Consider the following 21,524-nt stretch of genomic DNA (forward strand, 5'->3'; position numbering starts at 1 on the left):
TCGTGTGCCTGAGCAAAGCAGTAACAACATCAACTGCTGCGGGCACTACTTGGACTTATGTACATATATGGCTATAACTTCCTGTTAAATCGGCCTATCATGATGAAACATGGCATTTGTGGAGGTATGTGCCAGTTTGAGTTCGAAATTCTAAGAATTACGGGAGTTACGAGTTTGCCTGGGAGAGGGGGGAGGAAGGGAAATTCCAAAATACATATTTTCTGCGTATTCACGTAAGGCATGTGGGACTAATATATGGTGTCCTTAGTCTTAGGTCTTATAGTCTCCGAGTTATAGGCGATTATACGAATGGAAAATCGGGAAAACCCCCATAGGGGGAAGTGGGGGGAAATCACACATAACGCATCTTTGTGCAACATCATAGGAGTAGCCAGAAAGATTGACACCCCTTGAAATTGAACTTGAAATATATTATTGAAATGTAAGGATTATAGGTAATAAACTTTATTATATATTATAAAAATTGTATTTATATTATTCTCGCTGCCCATACGGACGCACATATTGACTGGTTTCGTCATAGTTTTCATGAATGGAACTATAAATTGGTCGCTTGAACGCTGCCTGCCTTTTAGATAAATTTGGCTTTCACGCTTTCTAGGATACCCTTTCATCCTTAAGGGGCAGGTGACATTAATAGCTATCACTCTTGTGTTGTACAATATACTTATAATTATGACGCTTCACGCCAACACAAAGCCAACTTTTTTTTAAATTAAAAATATAAGTTAATACATAAGAAATTTCATGGTAAAAAAAATTTTTTTTTCTCCTCCCTAGAGGAGAGTTGTCTCATCATTATTTTACCCCTTCGCGCTCCCATGGCTCACATGTCAAGTTTCAAAGTTATTGCCATAAATGTAATTTCTACCAAAGCTCTGACACAAGCTGTCCTTGTTCCTGGCTTGGTTCAAATCTATACTGCGCACAAAAACAAGGGCACAAACCAAATGCAAATGTACATAAACAAAAGTATGTCTGTACATATCTGTTATACATTTTTCTTAGCTGCAAACTCCACAAACTTATTTATATATATTCTTGACCATTATTGCAAAATAAGGCCAACAATTTAAAAAAATATATGTATGTACAATGTATATATTTATATGTTCACAGTTTATTTATTGGGATTAACAGGTTTCAAAAATTTCTTGTATTCGCCCTGCAAGTGATTTTACTAATATCTACTAAGGGGTCAATTACACCCAAGAGATAAATAAACTATTGAAATGGATTCATAGAAAATGCTGTATACAAAACTACAATAATTGATAAGATTCTATTGTTCTATCGCTATTTTTGAAATACACCATTTTTTTTTTTGTAAATAATTTGCTATACAGTTCCACTGTAATATATGACGAGTATAACACTTCATGAAAAAAGCACAATTGAGCTTTAGAGACAAAAGCTGTGCCTTCGGACATGCGCTCTGCCTGGAAAATTTTAAGGATAAATAAAATTATACTCGCCAACCTGAAACTCTAGTCTACTTTATAGTCGATTAAAGTAAAAGTGCAATAGCTACGACATTTTCAAAACCGAAAGAAATTAGTTAACTAATTGAAAGCGTGTGGCTTATACTTAAATGTAAATGGAATAAAGCGATTAATAGTTGGAAAAGCAGACCATTTTGCAGAAAAATTAAAATGGTAGGTACCCACACGAAATACACAGCTAAAGAAAATGTTGGGCTCTGTCTCGGTCACACATATACACACATACATTTCTAAAATTGAAGTGCAAAACTATTATTTGGGTCTTAAATATTTATCTTCATTGATGGAAAAAGGTTCATTATAGCTTTATGATATATAGAATTTCCATATACCCAGAAACGACATGCTTTGGAATTAATAAGTTACTTTTTCACAAAACCGTGCATGTAGGGATGTGTATGTGTAAGTATATCTTTGTGGCTTTGGTATAGGTATGGCCTTTACATATCCAAACAAACATACATGCCTATATATACATATGTATGTACATACATATACATATGTACATATATTAAAATGCAGTTTGGCCGTTGCACTTATTTAAGGATATTACATACATATGTTCTTACACATGTTTTTCGAGAATGAGAAATATGTAGCCGAATTTTAACTAATTGTAATTTGCAATGAAAATTACTTAGTCTGTAGTTTTAAAATATTAAATACTATGCAGAAATGTCAATAAAAATGACAGAGTCTATGTATACATGTATGTATGTATATAAAATTATTTACCTACATGCATATGTATAAAGATTATATACCGGTCGTGAAAATGAAGTTGAAATGAAATACATTTTTTAGGAGAGCATACATTTTGTTGACTTTTCATCTTCATGCTGTTTATTGACACACTTCAATATTTCAGATCCAGAAGTCGAACCCGAAGCGACCCTATTGGTCTTTAGTTTTGTTTTATTTCCTGGCGTATAACATTTCTTGTATAGGTAAGTGTGTGTACTTTTAGCAGCAACAACAATAGTGTTGGATTCTTGCACAAATAATATGAAAATAAAGGAGCTGCATTATTTTTTTATTACTACAATTGAGCGAAGCTCTTTAAAATCTTATATGCTATATGTTCATATATAATATATATATAATAAGCAATTTCTTTGTCGGTGAATATCAGATACATACACAGACCTACCTTTTTTGTTTCTTTAACACTACCATAGCTTCATTTCCAGATGGATCATTTCATATGCCAGAAAGCGATACTCCAACGACTGCACCAAAGTTTTTATCACGAGGACATCTCTACAAAGTCATAGTTGGTGAGACTATTGAGCTGCCATGCAAAGTTCAAAATCTTGGCTCTTTCGTCCTATTGTGGCGCAAGGGCTCGTCAGTGCTGACTGCTGGTCACTTGAAAATTACCCGAGATCAGCGGTTTAAAATTGTCGGGGACTATAATCTACAGATAAACGGAGTGAAAACCCAAGATGCCGGAGACTATATATGTCAGCTGGGCGATCAAGAGAATCGCGATCAAGTACATACAGTTGAAATTCTAGGTAAGTTAAATTATTTGTTAATTGTCCACAATTTATTGGAATACCCTATTTTGTTTTATGATAGTTCCACCAACTCTGAGGGCCCTTCCACACAACGGTCAAGTAACAGCTCGCAAAGGGAGCACAGTTACGTTGGAGTGCAAGGCTTCTGGCAATCCAGTTCCAACAATATATTGGTTCAAAAAGGACGTTTTCTCTGGCCCCACCCACTTATCGGATAGCTCGACATTGATATTGGAAAATGTGGACAGACACCACGCCGGAACATATCAATGCTCGGCGGATAATGGTGTTAAAGAACGTGTCTCAATGGATATTCAGCTTACAATTCTGTGTAAGAACTTTTGTATATAAGGACAGAGCATTCGAAAACCTCCATCTATTTTTTGAATACTATATATACTATATTGCAAATTAATGGTAATTTAACTCTCACACTGGAATTAAACCAATTGAGTGGAGAAATCTGTAGCTTTCTCATCGTTGATGGCTAGATGGATGGCATATTCATAAAACAAGAGTAAATGAGAGCTCTGAAATGAAGCCAATGGAGAGTCCGATTGCCATATCAACTGACATTATAAAGTTGCAAGAGCTGGCGTTTATTTTGTTATGTTCTAAAATGTTCATTATTATTTGATCTGTAGTTTTGTAATCCACTGTCTGCTTTTGTTTTTACACAGCACTTTCAGATTTACTATTAGAGTTCATTTTAACTAAAGATCTCTCCAAATTTTGTTTTTCCACAGCTCCGCCGGAAATAACTGTGGAAAAATCATGGGTTCATGCTGCTGAAGGGTATGACATTGAGCTTGTCTGTATAGTCCATGGCGATGTAAATTCTGAAGTAAATTTCCTTATACCTACCATGTTTCAATGTTCATTACACTAAAGTGTCGTAATTCTAGATGCTTTGGTATCAAAACTCGTTCCTACTGGATCCAACAGACCGTCGCTCTATGTATCCGCGAGACGATAGATACAGCTTGATTATTAGAAATTTTCAGCCAACCGACTTCGGCAACTATAGTTGCGTTGCCGATAATGCCCTGGGAAGGACAAAGAAGTATATCGAAGTGTCGGGCCGACCAGGACCAGCCGATTTCATTTCACCGGCCTTAAGTGGATTTTTGGATCACTATAACCTTACTTGGACGGTCGAATCTATTCCGCCTTTAGATGAGATCAAGCTGCTTTATCGAAGGCTACTAGTAAAGATTAAATACCATTTAACCTACAAGACCAATACTAAATAATAAACTTTCGACATTTCAGATGAACGAAACATACCAACACCCTGGAAAATGGCATGAGTATCATATTAAGCCCACGCCAATTAGGACAGATAGTTCGCATTATATAATGTCTTATGTAATAAGGAATCTGGAACATAATGCAGTTTATGAAGCTATAGTTCAGGCCAAAAATAAATACGGATGGAACGAAGTTAGTACTGTAATCTAGGATAAGAAATTTCTAGCTTCCAGCTTAAACGAATTGCTTTAATTTATGTTGACATTATTTAATGCAAAATTAATTATATTCTTTTTAGATCAGCGACATTCATCAGTTTTACACGCGAAATCATGACCTACTTCTTGACATCGATATGGAATACAAGATGGGAATCTCGAATAGTAATACCCTATCACCGACTTCAATTACAGCCATTCTCCCAATACTCATCTTTATTTGTATTGTTATTGTTGGCATTTAAAACTGATGATTAGTAGCAGGTTTTTGCGAACATTATAATTTAAAAGGTGCCTTACTACACATGTACTTAGCACATAATTTAAGAAAATGAGTAGATAATTAATAATATAAAGTATTTTATCATTAATCTTACCTGTGTAAATATGTACTCTAATTTTTAGTAATTATGCCTAGGTTATACCATAGAACTAAATTTCAAAAATGTTATACAGCGCATAATGCTTTTAAGCTTTTAACATTGCAATATTTCCCCAACAACCGTAACTTTTATGATCTCCACAATTCACAAAAATAGCGTACACCCTTTTAAACTGAAACGAATGATATTGAAAAAAAATCTAGAACCAGGCAACCGCTATATGTATGTAGCTGTTATTTGAATTATCCATCTGCATTGTTAGCCAGATAAAGCATCAAAGTATACACCATCAGAATGTTTAAAAGAGCCCTATTACAAATATGTTTTTTTTTCTGAAATGGATCCAAGAACGAAATTGGGCTCTACTGTTTGCGATATGTTTTCTACCCTTTACCCATATCGTTTCTGAAAGAATATATTGTTGTAAGTACTTGCTTTTGGCATTGCAGACTACGTGTTACGACCGCAATAGAAATATGTATATATACTATATGTAAGCTAGTATAGGTACTTATATTATCTGATGGATGGATGGATGATTATTGAGAAATCATTACTTCGGTGCGCCGAAAGACACATATTCTTTCCAAATTCTTTAAAATCATAAATTAAATTAAATCAAATCATCGAACTTATTATTTTATTTTTACCACCGATATTGACGGTTTAGCCAAACTGACAGCTTAGATCTTTAAGTATGTATAGCTAAAGGCTATGAATTGTAATAGTAAATCATTCAATATATAAAATCCTTTGCAATTTGTGGATGTGACTATCATCTAATCAAACCAACTTCTTTGGAAAGAGTATGCAGATATGGAAACTCCAGTGCATAGAAGAGGTTTACTTGTTTTAAGCATAAACACAATGTAGTTGAAAGAAATTTAATATTTTAAAAATAGGAAGAAAAAACTATCAAAAAATAGAATATGTGTGTGAAGGCAAGTGTAACCAAAATAACATATAGATCTGAATATTATTAAAAACATTTGGGCATTTTGTAGATATGCACTATATGATATTAAAGGTACATACTAGTGTGTAAGAATTACAGAGCGCTGGAAGACGGATTGCACTAAATTCATGTTTAAAATAATACACATCTGAGAGAATTATGATGACGTATTAAAAATGTAACGTTTAGAATGCAGTATTGAAAATAACTCATAAATACTTAGAACTAAATACGTACAAAATAAATAATAATTTATAAGCACGTACGTAAAGTAGCCACAAATTATGGATACTCTAGATGTGGTCCGAGACTTCTTTCTATACCTATTTGTAAAATTCTTTATCTTAAGTTTTAGTGCAGCTTCTGAAAGTTACCAAAGAAAATAATATACTTACATATATGATATAAACTGAGAATTTTAGTTATACTACACGCGTAAACTCAGCATAGATCGAAAGTGCGTGCTGTTGAATTATATTACATTATGACACGCACAGCAACAAAAAGTTAAAATTAATCAATCAATCTAGTATGTACACGTATGTATATGCAATTCAAAGCATACATAATTCATATTACCATTTCACCTTATTTGGGTAGTTGTTAGATTTAGAAATAATTGTACATAAGGACCTAGTCCAGGCATAGCACAAACATGAAGGTAAAATTTACGAAACTCTATAGTTTATGGCACTGCAATCCTGACGGGATAGTATACAATATTAATAAAAAAAATTTAGTATACAAAAAACAGCTAGATAAGGTTCTAAATATATGTTCGTTACTGCACCCAATACTTGTTCTCAAGGGAGATCATTTAATTATATATTTCACTGCAGTCCCAAAATAGGTAGATACAATTAATTTCATGAGAGCACTTATATTTGCAGCCCTGAATTCGAAGCAGCTAGTAATAGTTGACACTTCACTGCCAAAGTTATATATAAAGAACTAGGAAGTGAAAACGAGTTGTTGTTTGATTTGCAATCCACTTCAGAGGTTGTAGTAACTATGTATATTATTTCTCCTAATAAGGTGTAAGACAAAGACTGTATACGTGTATGCGTTGGTTTTAGGGATTTTTGATTAGTCCAGCTTCATTCTCACTTTCATACTAACCCATTAAGGGTTATTGCTCCGGTTTTGTGATTGCAGTGAATTACATAATTATGTACATAGATATAAACAAAATTACACAAGGAAAATTATAATATTCATATACATACATAACAGAACGTCCGAAAGTTTCGAATGCTGGGGAGCAAATGCAGATCGATTGAATTTGGATTACTTAAATGTCACATAAAGATAACCAATTTGTGGAAAACCCCAGCAGCGGGTTATATATCCTAGCGAACTATATAAATTAGTATGAATAGATGATGAAGTTTTCGCAAATTCAAGCATATAGTAAGATACACATTCATAATAACCAATTACCTAGTCATGTTATTCTAAGTATATAACAACAAGCATCACAAAAGGCATTAGCTGTAACTCGACGAACGATCGGTTATACATAGTAATAAGTCATGTACCCCTAGAGTATTTATTGTATTTATTGTCTAATAAATTCACTCTAAAATACATACATACATACATATGAAAAACACATGCAATGATGTGGCATGTTAGCAACTAAAAATATTACGCATACCATTCAAAGACCGATAAATATAAATGTAAAATAAATAGTTCATATCATTTTAATACAAACCACGTATTTCCTTTATTAACTATCTTTTGTAATTTCTTGAGAAGGCCTACAAGAAACTGACAGCAGCAAAGAACAATGGTTTGTAGTTTTCAATTAATTATGTTAAAAATGTGTGTTACTTAAATTGCAATGCGTGCGGCTTATTCTAAATTGGGGGTTTCCGTAGTAGGTGATGCAAACGGGGGCTGAGGATTCATTTGATGTGTTCTAGGTGGTTTAAAAGACAGCAGCTGTATTGCCTCGGTTAAGCCATCTTGACTAGTTCCCGACGCAGGCCAATTTCCATCTATAAAGAAAATATGTTGACCAACATTTATTTCAAGTTTGATTTCAGTGAAGGTGTATATAAAATACCTTGCGTATGGGAGTTAAAACGGTCAGAGCTCGATACTTTGTAATGCGGGCATTTCATTGCATTCATTGGCATTATTCGAGTTTGGTTCCAGGTTACTGTATTTTGATCGCATTTCGATGCCTCCCACGGCATTGACCACCGTCTCATATGGCTTTCTGGATCAGTTGATATACCATCAATTACTTCACCAGCAGCAGCTTCTGACCACCGCCGTTGCCCGTTAAGTGGAAATAATGGAAAATTTAATGGTGACTTGACATTGCGGTAAAACGGTAATTTCATTGACAACAAGTGCCCAGGGTTGGGCAGAGGACCTCTCGTGTTTTCAAAAATAGCTTGCATCGGTATTGTATCTCTAAAATTTTGTTGGGGCGATGGTCCACGCTGTTGCTCGGTGGCAGCTGTGTGAAATATCATGATTAACACAAAATGCAGTAATACTAAACGAAATGTTGAATAATCAAAAAAGATATTGTAGAATTACCAGGTTCTGAAATTCCCACTGGTAAAGAACGCTGATCCGTTAAAGAATTTCCTCGAGATGAATCCATTTTCATACTGGTACCACAAAAGTTTGGTGATGGAGTTTGAGATCTTTGTTCGGTTTGCGATCTAAAATAACAATAAAATTTGTAATTGAAAAACGCTTAAGTCGAGATGGCCCAACTCTTAAATACTCTGTATCCACACTCATAATAAAAAGGAGTAGAATGCTATACTCTGTACCCGATTCAGTAATGAAGTAAATAATAATTAAAAATCTTTTTTATACCCTCTACAAATATTATTGATCAGTATAAGAGGAAGAGATTTAGCCACGTCTGTCGGACGTCCGTATGTGATTTTTTATAACTCAATTTTAAATTCGGTCAGTGGTTGTGTGTCCTCATGTCATGTTTTTCTTGTGATGGCTCAATTTTAAATATAGTTACTGTAAATGTAATTCCTACGATCGAAACATGTACATATATCAAGTTTAGCGACTCTAGCTCTTATACTTTCGGATATACTTTCCTTCGTTGGAGGTACGTATTTAAAACTCTTCCATCCCCCCGGCATTAGAAGAACCTGGATACATTGTTTAGTAATTCTAGCTTTTATACTTATGGAAGTTAAAGCATTCATACAAACAGACGGATATATCAAAAACAATTCTAGTCATTCTGATCCAAATTGTATATACATTGTTTGGTCGGCAAAAACCGATTACAAAAACCATTTTTTAATAATATTGTATCATTTGGGCACAGCGTATAGAGTATAACAAACTATTTAATGTGAAACCGTTGCTGCTTAGGACTACTAATCACGGTGCTAGCTTAGAGTCTGTAATATAATGCAATTGCATACTTACTTTTGCTTAGCAACGCTGCAGTCCTGTTCATGTGGAAATCCAACTGGCGATTGACAAACAAAACAAGTTAATGGTGAAAAAGCATCAAAATTGGCGGCAGAAAATTGATGCTGAATGTTGATTACGGTTTGAGCATTCTCAAGAACAATGAGTTCATTGTGTTCACGAATCCGTTTCTGCTCCAATTCATTATTAATTGCACTTGGTTGATCCACAGACGAAGTTATGAAGTCCTGAAGAACTGCTAGTATGTGAGTTTTCACAGTACTAGTCGCTACTGTTGTTGCCCTAATACAAGTAGAGACACACAAAAAATGACAGCACATATGATTGGAAAAGTTGTATAATTGCGTTGGATGTGTCCCTCCCTACTTGATTTGGCAACCCCCCGCTGCATATCCTGAATGGCGTTTCACCTGCACGCCATAGTCCAAAGTATTTTAATAAGCAGAGGGGCCTGCGCCAAGTTTTTTCTTCCATGTATTTTATAATTTTTCGAATAGAATTAGGTGGATATTCCCCAACCCTAAATGGATTACCTTAAATGTGCCACTATATCTTAAAACTTGTTGCCCTGCAGATTTACATATTTTACATACCCATATGTCCAAAGTATGCACATATGCATAAGATTGGATATTGTATTTTAATTGAACATTAATACCTGGCTAAGTCATTCCAAGAGTTTGTCAAGTATGTTGTTGGATGATTTTTCAATAACGGTTTTTCATTTAGAGATCGTGAGGACTGCTCTAGCATTCCAATTGAGTGAGCCAGTTTGCACCCGGCTGCGCATAAGCTATTGAGTACATTTAGGTAGTTAATCCAAGCAGCAGACAAATCGTTTAACTTGACCGAAATGTCCATATTTAGCGTTAGACAATAGTTGAATAGTTTCAGTAACAACAAGGATTTATTTTAAAAGCTCTGTATACGGAGCACGAGACCAATACAATAACATATGATTGTTGTATATACCCCTGCATATATACAGCACTGCCAACTTAATCGCCATTGCATTTGGTATTTAAATACCGCAACCTCGTTAGTATATATATATATATATATCGATGCCGTATGGCAAATCAGTTTATTATTGGCGGAAAATATAAAATTATATTGGTATTCGGTTTTGGTATTATTTCAATGAAACCACAATAACAATAATTACCAGCAGTAAGAAATGTAGTCGATTAGAAATCAGCCGAGGCTAATTTTGGCGAATCGAAAGACAGCAGTAGAAATACAAAACAATTGAAGATTCCAAAAACAAATATAAATTATCTATACCATTAAATTTCTTTGTTTCTTTTAACAAATAGTTAACAGACTCTATGTACAGTCTTATTGTCTACGAATGTAGTCTCTTCGAAGTGGTCCAATCCTCATTAAAACTATAAATTAGAAGCTATGAGTGCTATCTCATTGCATCTCTAAAATAGAGTCAAAACCTTTTCATTTCCGAATTTTTTGAATAAAATCTTCGTTTTAAATAAACTAAAAACATTTTTACTAATTACTTTGAGTGCGTGTGTTTGTGCAACTCCTAGTGCCATTCAACAAACATTGTTTTTTTCATAGCATACGTTTAGGCTCAAACTAAAACGGACCAAAATGTTTTCTTGCTGTTTTAAGTCCTGTGAGTTTGGCCATAAGCTTGGTTCAATGGACCCTACAGTGCAGTGCTGGTTGTGCGACGACGTTGGTCACGCGAAATGTGCCGGGTTCGTTGGCCGGGTAACTGACTACTTAGGCAAAAACAACGGCTTAATCTGGTTTTGTGAAAGATGTCGTAGTATTGCTACCGAAATGCGTCAGTTTATGAAGCAGACGCATAAAAGCATAAAAGAACTTCGTGCCGAGTTTCAAGTTTTCCACGAAAAATTTGTAGCGCTGGAAACGACGTTTCTTGGCCTTAAGCTACTGTCCGAGTCTCCAAAAAGGAAGAAACGAAACTTGACTATATCCCAGCCTAACATAATTACAATCCCGGATAACAATACAAATGCAAAAGTGATAAGCAAGATAGAATGTCATAGTTGAGCTCGTCAGTTCAAAACTAAAATTTAAACAAGAGAGAACCCTACAGTCGAGCAAGCCCGACAGCAAAATAGCCTGTACTCTCCACCCAAAAAAGAAAATTAAAAAAAAAAATGATTTAAAAAAAATTAAATTCTTTTTAAAAAATTGAATTAACTAACTAAATTAAATAAAATTTATTTAATATATATGTACATAGAAGACACGTTTATGTACAGTTTAAACAGCCTACATTTACATCAGAATCGTGTCTCTGCGTGTTTATACATATGTATGTGTATGTATGCTGCACAAAGTTAAACCAAAGCAGCAACAACAACAGCTGCGGACAGAGCTACATATATGGCATACGGATACATAATAACTAACTGGATGTAATTACCAAATTTGATTTCGAAATTCCAAGAATTATGGGAGTTGGAAAAAAACGAATTGCGGGGGGGTGGGGGGTGTATCGGAAGAAAAAAATAACACAAACTCGATCTGCCTAGTGCCTAGGTGAACCTGAATGCCAAATTTGGTTATCCTAGCTATTGTAGTAGCTGAGATCGTTGCGCTCATACAGACAGACAGACGGTATGTGTTACATACATTCGCACAAAACTAATATAGCCTTTTACCCTTTGGGTACAGGCTATAAAAGGTACATATATTGTAGAAGAAAAACGAGCTGTAGTAGTATAGTACTGGAGTACAATTGTTTCGATTATAACTTTTATTAGAATTAACCGGTTTGAATATAACTTTAAATAGAGTCAAAAATTTACAGCAAGTTTACAGACAGACAAGACAGACAATGGGGGGTTTTCCATTAGATAGAAAATGCAAAATTAAAATATACGTGCTTTTTGGTTTTTTGAAATTTTTGATTTTGTATATTTTTTGTACAAAAAACGATGTGTTTTATTTTTACATTAAAGTTGTTCCTGGGGTCAAAAAAGTCTGTAAATGCAAATTTTAAAAACAAATTATTCATTTTATTAAAGCTTAATGCGACCCCACATTTATCGCATTTTTAGTTGTACTTTATATATTTTAAAAAATTTAATACAAAAATCGTCTAATTTGGTTGCATCCCACGAATCACAAAATTTTGCCCAAAAATGATCATAATTTAAATTCACTAGTTTATTTCAGTGTAAGCATTTGATTTGTTTACACACTTAAAATACAATGAGTAGAACTACATCAGATAGAAACTTTGCAAATTTCGCGCATACATTCTAAAATAATTGAGTCTATGCAGTATGTTGCAGAAATGCATCTCAGACATACATACGAAGGGTTAGATGAAAGTGCCGAGTGGAAGGCGCCAGATGAGCCAAAACCCAACAAAAAAATCGTTTCCAAGGCCATTGTCCACCAAGAATTCGTTCCACCGCGGTGAACTGTAAATTTTATGATGCCGAATTTTATCCATTAACAATTCCCCGTATTCGGCAAATTTTACCTTTTCGAAATAATTCATTTGCCCATGAAAGGGAAGGGTGATTGAGGACATATGTAGTTTGATTCATTTCTTTTTGATTTCAAAGTCAATCAGGTTTGCCGCAGTACGCCTGAGAACTTTCTAGAATATTTGATTGAGAACATTATTGAGACAATAATATAAAGTCGGGTGTCCCGACTTTTAAATACTCTGTACATATGTTTAGAATATTTATAGAAATTAAAAAAAGTAAAATTTTTTGTCAACCAAAGCATCAGCATCAGCATCAACAACAGCTGCGGGCAGCGGTTGGGTATCAAATATATTTATGGCTATAACTTCCTGCTAAATTGGTCTATCATGATGATACGGACAATTAATTACTAACTGGGGGTATTTGCAAAATTGTAGTTCGAAATTCCAAGAAATAGTGCGCCATTATAATGAATTTGTGATCGCCTTTATATTGCGAAAATTTGCCTAGGGGCGGCTAGGGCCCCCTGCCTCCCCTGCGAACGCCCTTGTGTATATACATATGTACAGCTGTTGACAACTAATTAACAACGATGGTGCCGGTTGAGGATTTCATCATTTTTCTCCATTTTTTTTAAGTGATCCATAAAATGTACACATAATCTATATATGAGACAACGTTTACTTGATTAGTACAAAAAAAAAAAACAAAAAACTTTAGGAAAATTGAATAAAATTATAGTTTTAGATTTTACAACATTAATATTTGATGGGAAAGCCTTTGTGCTTTAATACAGCTGTATATCGGAGATGCATGGACATTATAAAGCGCAGGAATCTTTCCACAGGTATTCCATACCATCCTTAATTTTTTTGAATGACATGTCCAAATTTGCTACATTCTGTTGGGGGAATCACTTTTTTAACCTCGTTCCATAAATGTTCAATGTGATTTAGATCAGGACTGCACGATGGCCATTCAAGAACCCCAATAAAACTTGTGTCCAAAAATTGTTTTTTTGGATGCGTCGCATGTTAGAGTCATTATCTTGCTTATAGGCCTAAGCATCCGTAATATTTTTATTCGCCTATGCTATTAAGATATCTCTCAATATACCGACTTACCTCTCCCAAGTCACAATTCTCTCGATGCGGAATATGAGACCATGAGAGACACTCTAAAATTTGTATTTTGCCTCGACCATACTTGACGACAGTTGCACACACTTTGGATTAAGATTTACTAAGATTTTTGATTTTCGCATATATTTTCTACCATCAAGACCAAGTCGGTTAATAATTATTTCATCAGTCCGGACTAAATATTTTCATTTGTTAAAAATTTCAGCGTCTTCGTCTTTGCGCAATTGTCACCATTTGCGTGATGCGTAAGTTTCGCCGATGGACCCTAGCCTCAAGCAAACGACCAGCAACCGCATCTTAAGATATTGTTGCATCATTTTGATACCCCTACGAGGATCCAAATTACCCATTTGAACTTGTGCTCCGATGTTTAGCGTGGTCTCTTTTTGCGTGGAATATTTTCTGTTGTTCCATACTTTTGCAAAAGCTTAACATCATTGAAAACCATCCTTTTTTAGCAACTTTGCTCTGTTGATATTGCCTGATAGGACATACTAGTGTCCTAAAGCTCAACAATTGCCTTACGCATGGCCGGGGTACATCCATTCCCATGATTCCCAAATATAACGAAAATGCAAAAATTTTAACCTTTTTTGAAAACGTTGCTAATTAGCTGGCGCGGCAAAATCATACAACTCAACTTAAAAATCGAAATTAATAATTAAACGTTGCTGTTCATATTAAAACTGCGACATATTTATAAAAAGGTATAGTTAAAGAAGAGATAAGTGGTGATTAGGTACCGTTACACCAACTGTAGTTATTATGAGAGTCGAAAAATCCCTTCAATTCTAGTCGTTGTTAATTACAAGTAGCTGTCAACAGCGTACATATGTTAAAAGAAATTTTTATCACAAATCTGAATTGAAAACATGAAAATTACGTTCTGGACTACAAACCTTTATAACTCAATATTTATGCCCTATACACCAAAGGCAAAGGGCCTATTGCATCAACATGGAGTTCCTACAAAAATGACAGATTTCGAATGTAAGAATATTAGGAACTAGAACCATCCAGATTGTCTTAAAAGAGTAAGACGTTCATTATTGTACTTAGAAATACATATTTTTATTCATTGTAAAAATAATTATAATGATTAGTCAAACGATGTTTACAAAATGAAACAAAATAATAGCTGCCAAAATTAAAGTATTACCCTATTAATATGTCATTCATTATTTTTTTTGTCTTGATGCGGTAAAAATTCCTCAAGTTCCGAATCCTCAATTTCGCAAAGTCGTACAGAGATATTGCTATTTGAACCATTTTCACCGACTGCATGATGAAAAAGATATGACTCCTCTGAATTTTCTGAAAAATAAAACCGTTAAATAAGAAAAAGGTTTACATAAATGATGTGGAGAATATTACCACTTATCGTTCTTCTACTTGATAGTCCCGTTTTCAATCTTGACAATTCATTTGAAGAACTCTCTCCTTCCGTTTCACTTGGAGTACGAATCGTCGGTAAATATGAATCAGGATGTCGTAAATATACTTTGCATGTTTAAAATTATTAGGTACAAAACAATTATTTACAATAGGTATAAAAATATATGGTACCCAACAAAAAACACAGTTATTATTTAAAAGCCAAATGTTAATTTTATACATAGAGTTGATTTTTTCACAACTTACACGAACGATTTGACTTTGATTTTAAAGGCACTGATGCGTGAAAATATATTTGATATTATGTACAAATTAGTGACTATGTAATTGGAATCAATGTGAAAGCAAACAAACCTGTATTTAATTTGTAGTCTTCATTCTCGCTATTATTAAAAGAACTCAGTCTTGAAAGTGATTCATAGTTTGAGTTCGGTACCATAAACGACGGTTGAATACAGCTTTCTATTTCGGAATCCACATATTCGGATGCAATGTCCTCATTCAGAGCAGCTATATCTCTAGTCGGGTCAACTTCTCCTATAGAATTGAAAATGTTAATTGTCAGTTCACTTTTCGCTCTTAACCATTAGACAAAGGTATACGAAAAAAAACTTACTATGAACGAAACAGTTTCGTTTTGTTCTGGACTCATTACTATCATTACTGTGGAAGCTCGAAGAGTCAGCTACTTCTGCCCCCGGAACCTCAGTTATATCCGGTAATGGATTGTGGCTTTTCCGAACCCAATCTGAACAGTCCCAATGGTACTGTCCATTACCAAGCGCAGAGTAATCTGTGGAAGCTGCACTTGGCGAGGAATGGCACACATTCGGCATAGCGACCTGAATAAGTTTCCCACTTGATCGATTAATTGGAAATCCATAGTCTTTTCTTCGCTCTGGAAATACATAATTAGCTTAGCTAAAGTCTATAAAACAATGTCTCGCATGCTCACCATTATTTAATTTATTTTCACTAAAAGTTTTTAAATGCATCTGTTCGCACCAGTCCTCTTTATATGCACTGCTATCCGTTTCAACCAAGTTGCAGGCATTTATATTCACATGTTGGTTATTACGGTTTACTTTCTGATACTCAAACGGTATATTTTCGAGCTCTTCGCCGGCAGATCCATAGCTTCGTAAAATGTCCAAGTTATTCACAAATGTTGTGTTGCTCGGAAATAGGCTATCATTTGTGGCTGGTGTGTAGCTTATGGGCCGTTGATTTACTTCCAAGTTGCTGATCTTAACGTTCGCCTTGCAACACTTGTCTTTGTCCAAAAGCGAATTCAGATTAGATTCTCTATAGGAATGTTTGTTTTTCTCCTTAGCTATTCGATTTCGCGGATTCGTGGACGAGCCCCTTTTACAGACCACGCAGCAGAGTGCAATAATGACGACGAAGAGCACAATTGTTATTCCCGATATTATGCCGCTTATGTGTTCAATCGAAAAGTTCTTTAATTTCGTTGAAATGGAATTCGAATAAAGTGGATCCCCACAGCTAGCACCCGTAAGATATGCTGGGCAAATGCATCGAAAACTACCCGCTTCATTGATGCAAGTAGCTCCGTTTCCACAAGGCTGATTTTCGCACTCATTTACATCAATCTCACAGTTTGGACCCGTGTAACCACGACACATGCAATGCGATACACCGTCTCCTTCTTCACAAATTCCTCCATTTTGGCATGGGTTCGGACTGCAGAATTTTCCATATTCACACCGTTTGCCCGACAAATGTGGGGGGCAACTACAGGTATAATTGTTTGGTCCTAGGTATTCACAGCGTCCTCCGAATAAACACGGTGCTGAAGAGCAGGGATCCAAGTCGATTTCGCACAACTCGCCGGTGAATCGCGCATGGCACATACACTTGAACATATCATTGCCATGGTCCTTGCAAATGCCACGATTTAGACAGGGTTGCGCTCCACAAACACCTAGATTCACAAGAACATTTGCCGGATCACATCTGAACTCCACATTTGTGAACCTCTTTAGAGCAGCTATCGTGCTTCCACCTGAGATATATAATGGCAAGGACTCCATTGCGATCTTAATGTTGGCCATACATCCAATAAAACCTCGTTGAATATCTTCGTAGCCAATTATGGAGGGATGGGGTCGAACTTCAGCTCCAACAAACACATCGTTTGATTGAATATTCAGTATTCCATTGACCCCTGGGGCACTCCCTTGAGAGACATGTTTGTTATCTACAACTACTTTGGCACTATTTAGAATTCGTTCCAGACTGATCGAATGCCACTCTCCATCGGAAATATAGATGCTCGACACGCTAATTACTCCTTCGCCTGATCCCAAGTCAAAACGGTATTGCACTGCTCCATTTACAATTTCCAAGACGTTGTAATCAATTTTCCCACTGGCATACAGCAACGTACCAGTTTGCTGCACTGTCCTTATTTGAAGGGAGAATGCAAATTGGTTTTCTAACGTGTTCTTTGCCATGGCCTTGTTGATTTTGTAGTGGGCGTAGCTTTTCCCGCCGAAAGAAACAGCCGTCGAGGAGCTTGTATCACAGCTTTCGTTGTAGCATTTTGTTGATTTCATTTCACAAAATGGGCCAGAGAAGCCTTTTGGACACACACATTGATAGCCAGGATCAGACTCGGATGGTAAGCAATTCCTTTGCGGTGGACAGGGATCGGATGAGCATGCATTCACCGATTCGCTGCAGTTCTTGCCATCGTAGCCTGGCTTGCAGAAACATTTGTTGGCAACGCTATATCGGGGGGAGGCAAAGCTTATCACATCTGTATAGATCGTAGTAATGTTGTTCTTTGCGAGGGTTAGTATTTTCTTGCATACCCCATGAACACAAGTATTTTGCTGGCCTTGACAAATGGTTGGCAGGATTTCTTCAATGACGACGTTCATTTCATCTTCGATTTCATTGATTTTACTGATAACTGATTGGCGAATCTCATCACTGGTGAAGTAAGCATCCGAATTTGGTATTATCTGTTGCTTTCTTACAGCAAACACAACGTTTAAATTGTTGCTGGATGATCTTCTGTGCCGTTTTGAGAGGTTCGTGCTTGATTCGGCTTGTAATGTTAGCAGTATTACATCCTTCAGACGACAGTGCATAATACTTCGAATGGAGCGTAAGAAACCTTTTCTGTGGCTTAACAAAAAGTCTGATGCCGTGATTTTGCTGAACTTGATCACTGCTGCTTCTTTTACCATATCCATCGTTATTAGCTCGACATTAATCTTTACAGAAGTGAACACAGTAAATTTTCCATCACTGACCGAAACGTTTAGCTTATACAGCCCAATATCAAGATTAGTTGTAGCACATATCTTTCCTGTTTTACTCGTAATGTTAAAAAGTTTCGTAGCTTGATATGTCTCTCCGTTTGTGGCCATCAAACTGTAAGTAAGCTCATCGTACTGATCCAAATCAGATGCATAGACCTTCCCTATGAAAGCCCCCGAAAAGGCATCTTCAAATGAATTAATGGTAACATCTAATGGAGTGGCATTGGGAGGGTATTGACTTTCCTCAATTATCTTAATTGTCACCCAAGTGTCTGAGTAAAGTGGCGGCGTACCATTATCGAATACGCGTACCTGTATAACGAATTCATCCCTCAATTTGTGATTAAAGCGCGATGCTGTGCTGAGGGAACCATCTTGCTCCAGCCGAAACAGTGCACCTTCATTTCCAGATCGAATGTCGTATGTATATGGTGTAGAGTTCGGCGGCATGTCAGCGTCTGATACTTCAAATTTGACCAGAACATAGCCCAATGGTCTATTTTCCTGCAGTACAATGCTGTAATTGGTGCTGGAGAAGAGTGGAGCGTTATCATTTGTATCCAAAACATCAATATTGACCAGAACACTGCTACAACGTTCAGGAATTCCACGATCACAAGCTTGAATTTCTAGTGCATATTCTGAAATTGTCTCTCGATCAATTGCTCTTGCAAGGCGTATGGTACCATTGTTCTTATCAATGAAAAATTGACTTAATTTATCGCCCCTTTCAATGTTATATACCACAATTCCATTTAAATTTGTATCTTCATCTACGGCCTTTACATCTGCAACTTTTTCTCCAATCGAAACGTCTTCCTTCACGCTTACTCGATAAATGTTTTGTAAAAATTTGGGGCTGTTGTCGTTAACGTCCAATACAGATATATTAACATAGGCTATGTTACTTAAAGGCGGTGTGCCTCCATCGATTGCCTGTACTGTAAGGAAATATGCTTTCGTCTTTTCGTAATCCAATGAACCATTAACAGATAATACACCTGAGGTGGAATTCATCATAAATTTACGCTGCTCGTTGCCACCCATTATGTAGTATAGGATTTCAGCATTTACGCCGATGTCTTTTGATGTTGCATGCACTTGGGACACTTCATAGCCGATTGTTTCATTTTCTTGGACTTCACAAAAGTATTGCCGTCTACTGAACTCCGGAGGGTTGTCATTGATATCCAATACATTTATTATTAAATGCGATAACGAATACAGCTTGGGCTTGCCGAAATCTTCGGCTTTGACAGTCAAGTTAAATAACGACTTTGTTTCTCGATCAAGATTCTTTTCCAGTTTTATGATGCCCGTGGATTTTGAGATCTCGAAATATTCGATATCGGAGCCCATTAGAGAGTACTTAATTTTTCTGTTCATGCCAAAATCCTTGTCCGTTGCATGTACTTTTGTAATCAGAGTCTGGAGTTGCGCATCTTCAGGGATACTAACGATATACTGAGCCATTGAAAATGTGGGAGCATTGTCATTAACATCATTGATTGTTATTAATATTTCAGAAACGCACTCGCGCATTAGTTCTTGCCCATCCTGAACATGCGCAGTCAACTTATATCTCGGAATTGCCTCTCGGTCGATCAGTTTTGCCACTTTTAAAATCCCACTATCTTTTCCAATAACAAAATCATCTGAACCTTTACCGGAAATATAATACCGCAGTTTAAAATCATTACTCGAGTCATAGTCAACAGCGTGAATTTGTACAAGTGTAGTTCCAATGGGTGTCGACTCATTTATTTCGATCTTATATCGGGGCTTTAGGCATAAGGGCATATTGTCATTGATATCCTTTACTTGTATTTCGATATTTGCGTCGGCAGTAAATTTTCCATCGGTTGCAAGTAGGCTTAAGTTGTAGAACGAGATTTGCTCCCTATCTAGAGGTCTAGCAATAAACAATTCACCCGTCTTGCTAATTTGAAATTGTGATTGACTATCTCCGGAAGTGATATAAAAGTCCATATCTTGCTTTTCAGTATCGGGGTCAATAAGCAAAAAATTGTTCAAAACAGTACCGGGTAAAGCATTTTCAAAAACGGAAATCTTATTGGTATGTATTTTAAAAACAGGAGGGTTGTCATTGTAGTCCACTATTTTGATGGACACTGGTACCTTGGAGACATGCTTCGGGTGGCCGTTGTCAGTAGCAATAACTTTTAAATTAAACTCAGATTGTGCCTCTCTATCTACAGATAAACGAAGTGTGATCCAGCCGGTATAGATGTCAATATCGAATATAGATTTTATAATATCCGATTCATCTTCGAAGGAGTATCTTACGTCACCATTTGATCCAGCGTCGGCATCAGTTGCCGTTATCTTGATAATGGAGACCACTTTATCAATGTTTTCTGCCAGTTCCGCACTATACATGGCACTATCAAACTTTGGATAGTTATCGTTCTCATCCTTGACAATTACTAAAACATCCATATACGCATAAAGAATAGGAACTGTCGATGTTTCAGCCACAACCACTAGGAAATGTGTATCTTTTTGTTCCCTGTCTAAGGTTTGCATAAGGATAAGCTCTCCGTTTTCTGAAGCAAAAAAGTTTGGCGTATCTGTAGCGACAGAAAACTTATACGTATAATTTCCAAGAATTTGTAGTTTTGTCAGCACAGTTCCTGGCGAAGTTGATTCAATTATGTGAAGATTGATCGAAGTCTTTTCAAAGGTCGGAATAATTGCATCTAATTCGATTACTTCAATAGTCACTGGAACATCACTGTATAATTGAGGCTCTCCTGAATCAAAAGCTCGTACAAAAAATTGAAATATTTTCTCCCCTGATTTGTCAATACGGTTCTTCACGGTGATTTCCCCGGTTTTTTCGTTAATGTTAAATGTCTCTTTTAAGCTCGATTTCAATGAATTAGGTTCGACTATGTATTTTACCAGCCCATTTTCATTATAATCATTATCCACAGCTTTTACCTGAAAATAAT

At 35.9% G+C, this 21,524-nt stretch overlaps 3 protein-coding genes across 3 annotated transcripts in view; 1 reads left to right on the forward strand and 2 right to left on the reverse strand.

The window, feature by feature from the left end:
- The first annotated feature begins 109 nt into the window (after positions 1-109).
- Positions 110-4,757, forward strand: LOC115624927 (opioid-binding protein/cell adhesion molecule). The gene is made up of 8 exons (XM_030519778.1): positions 110-124; positions 2,392-2,470; positions 2,714-3,040; positions 3,105-3,374; positions 3,790-3,887; positions 3,949-4,251; positions 4,316-4,486; positions 4,593-4,757. Exons 1-8 carry the CDS (start codon positions 110-112, stop codon positions 4,755-4,757), a joined length of 1,428 nt encoding a protein of 475 aa, XP_030375638.1.
- Positions 4,758-7,554: 2,797 nt separating this feature from the next.
- LOC115624700 lies at positions 7,555-10,226 on the reverse strand. Its single transcript, XM_030519516.1, has 5 exons — positions 9,941-10,226; positions 9,277-9,564; positions 8,407-8,534; positions 7,922-8,323; positions 7,555-7,853 (listed from the first exon to the last, which is right to left on the reverse strand). The coding sequence occupies exons 1-5, from the start codon at positions 10,141-10,143 to the stop codon at positions 7,708-7,710; spliced, it is 1,167 nt and encodes a 388-aa protein (XP_030375376.1). The 5' UTR covers positions 10,144-10,226; the 3' UTR covers positions 7,555-7,707.
- A 4,681-nt stretch (positions 10,227-14,907) lies between these two features.
- The window catches only part of LOC115624960 (fat-like cadherin-related tumor suppressor homolog), a 30,082-nt gene continuing 23,465 nt past the window's right edge, over positions 14,908-21,524 (reverse strand). The window contains exons 18-22 of the mRNA XM_030519815.1: positions 16,212-21,513; positions 15,873-16,154; positions 15,611-15,793; positions 15,236-15,361; positions 14,908-15,175 (exon numbers count right to left, since the gene is read on the reverse strand). Coding sequence (XP_030375675.1) covers positions 15,033-15,175; positions 15,236-15,361; positions 15,611-15,793; positions 15,873-16,154; positions 16,212-21,513 — 6,036 coding nt within the window. The 3' untranslated portion in view covers positions 14,908-15,032. The remainder of the gene's footprint in view (positions 15,176-15,235; positions 15,362-15,610; positions 15,794-15,872; positions 16,155-16,211; positions 21,514-21,524) is intronic.

Source organism: Scaptodrosophila lebanonensis, unplaced genomic scaffold (assembly GCF_003285725.1).
Source record: "Scaptodrosophila lebanonensis strain 11010-0011.00,11010-0021.00 unplaced genomic scaffold, SlebRS2 tig00000061-arrow-pilon, whole genome shotgun sequence".
In the NCBI taxonomy this organism is placed as follows: Eukaryota; Metazoa; Arthropoda; class Insecta; order Diptera; family Drosophilidae; genus Scaptodrosophila; species Scaptodrosophila lebanonensis.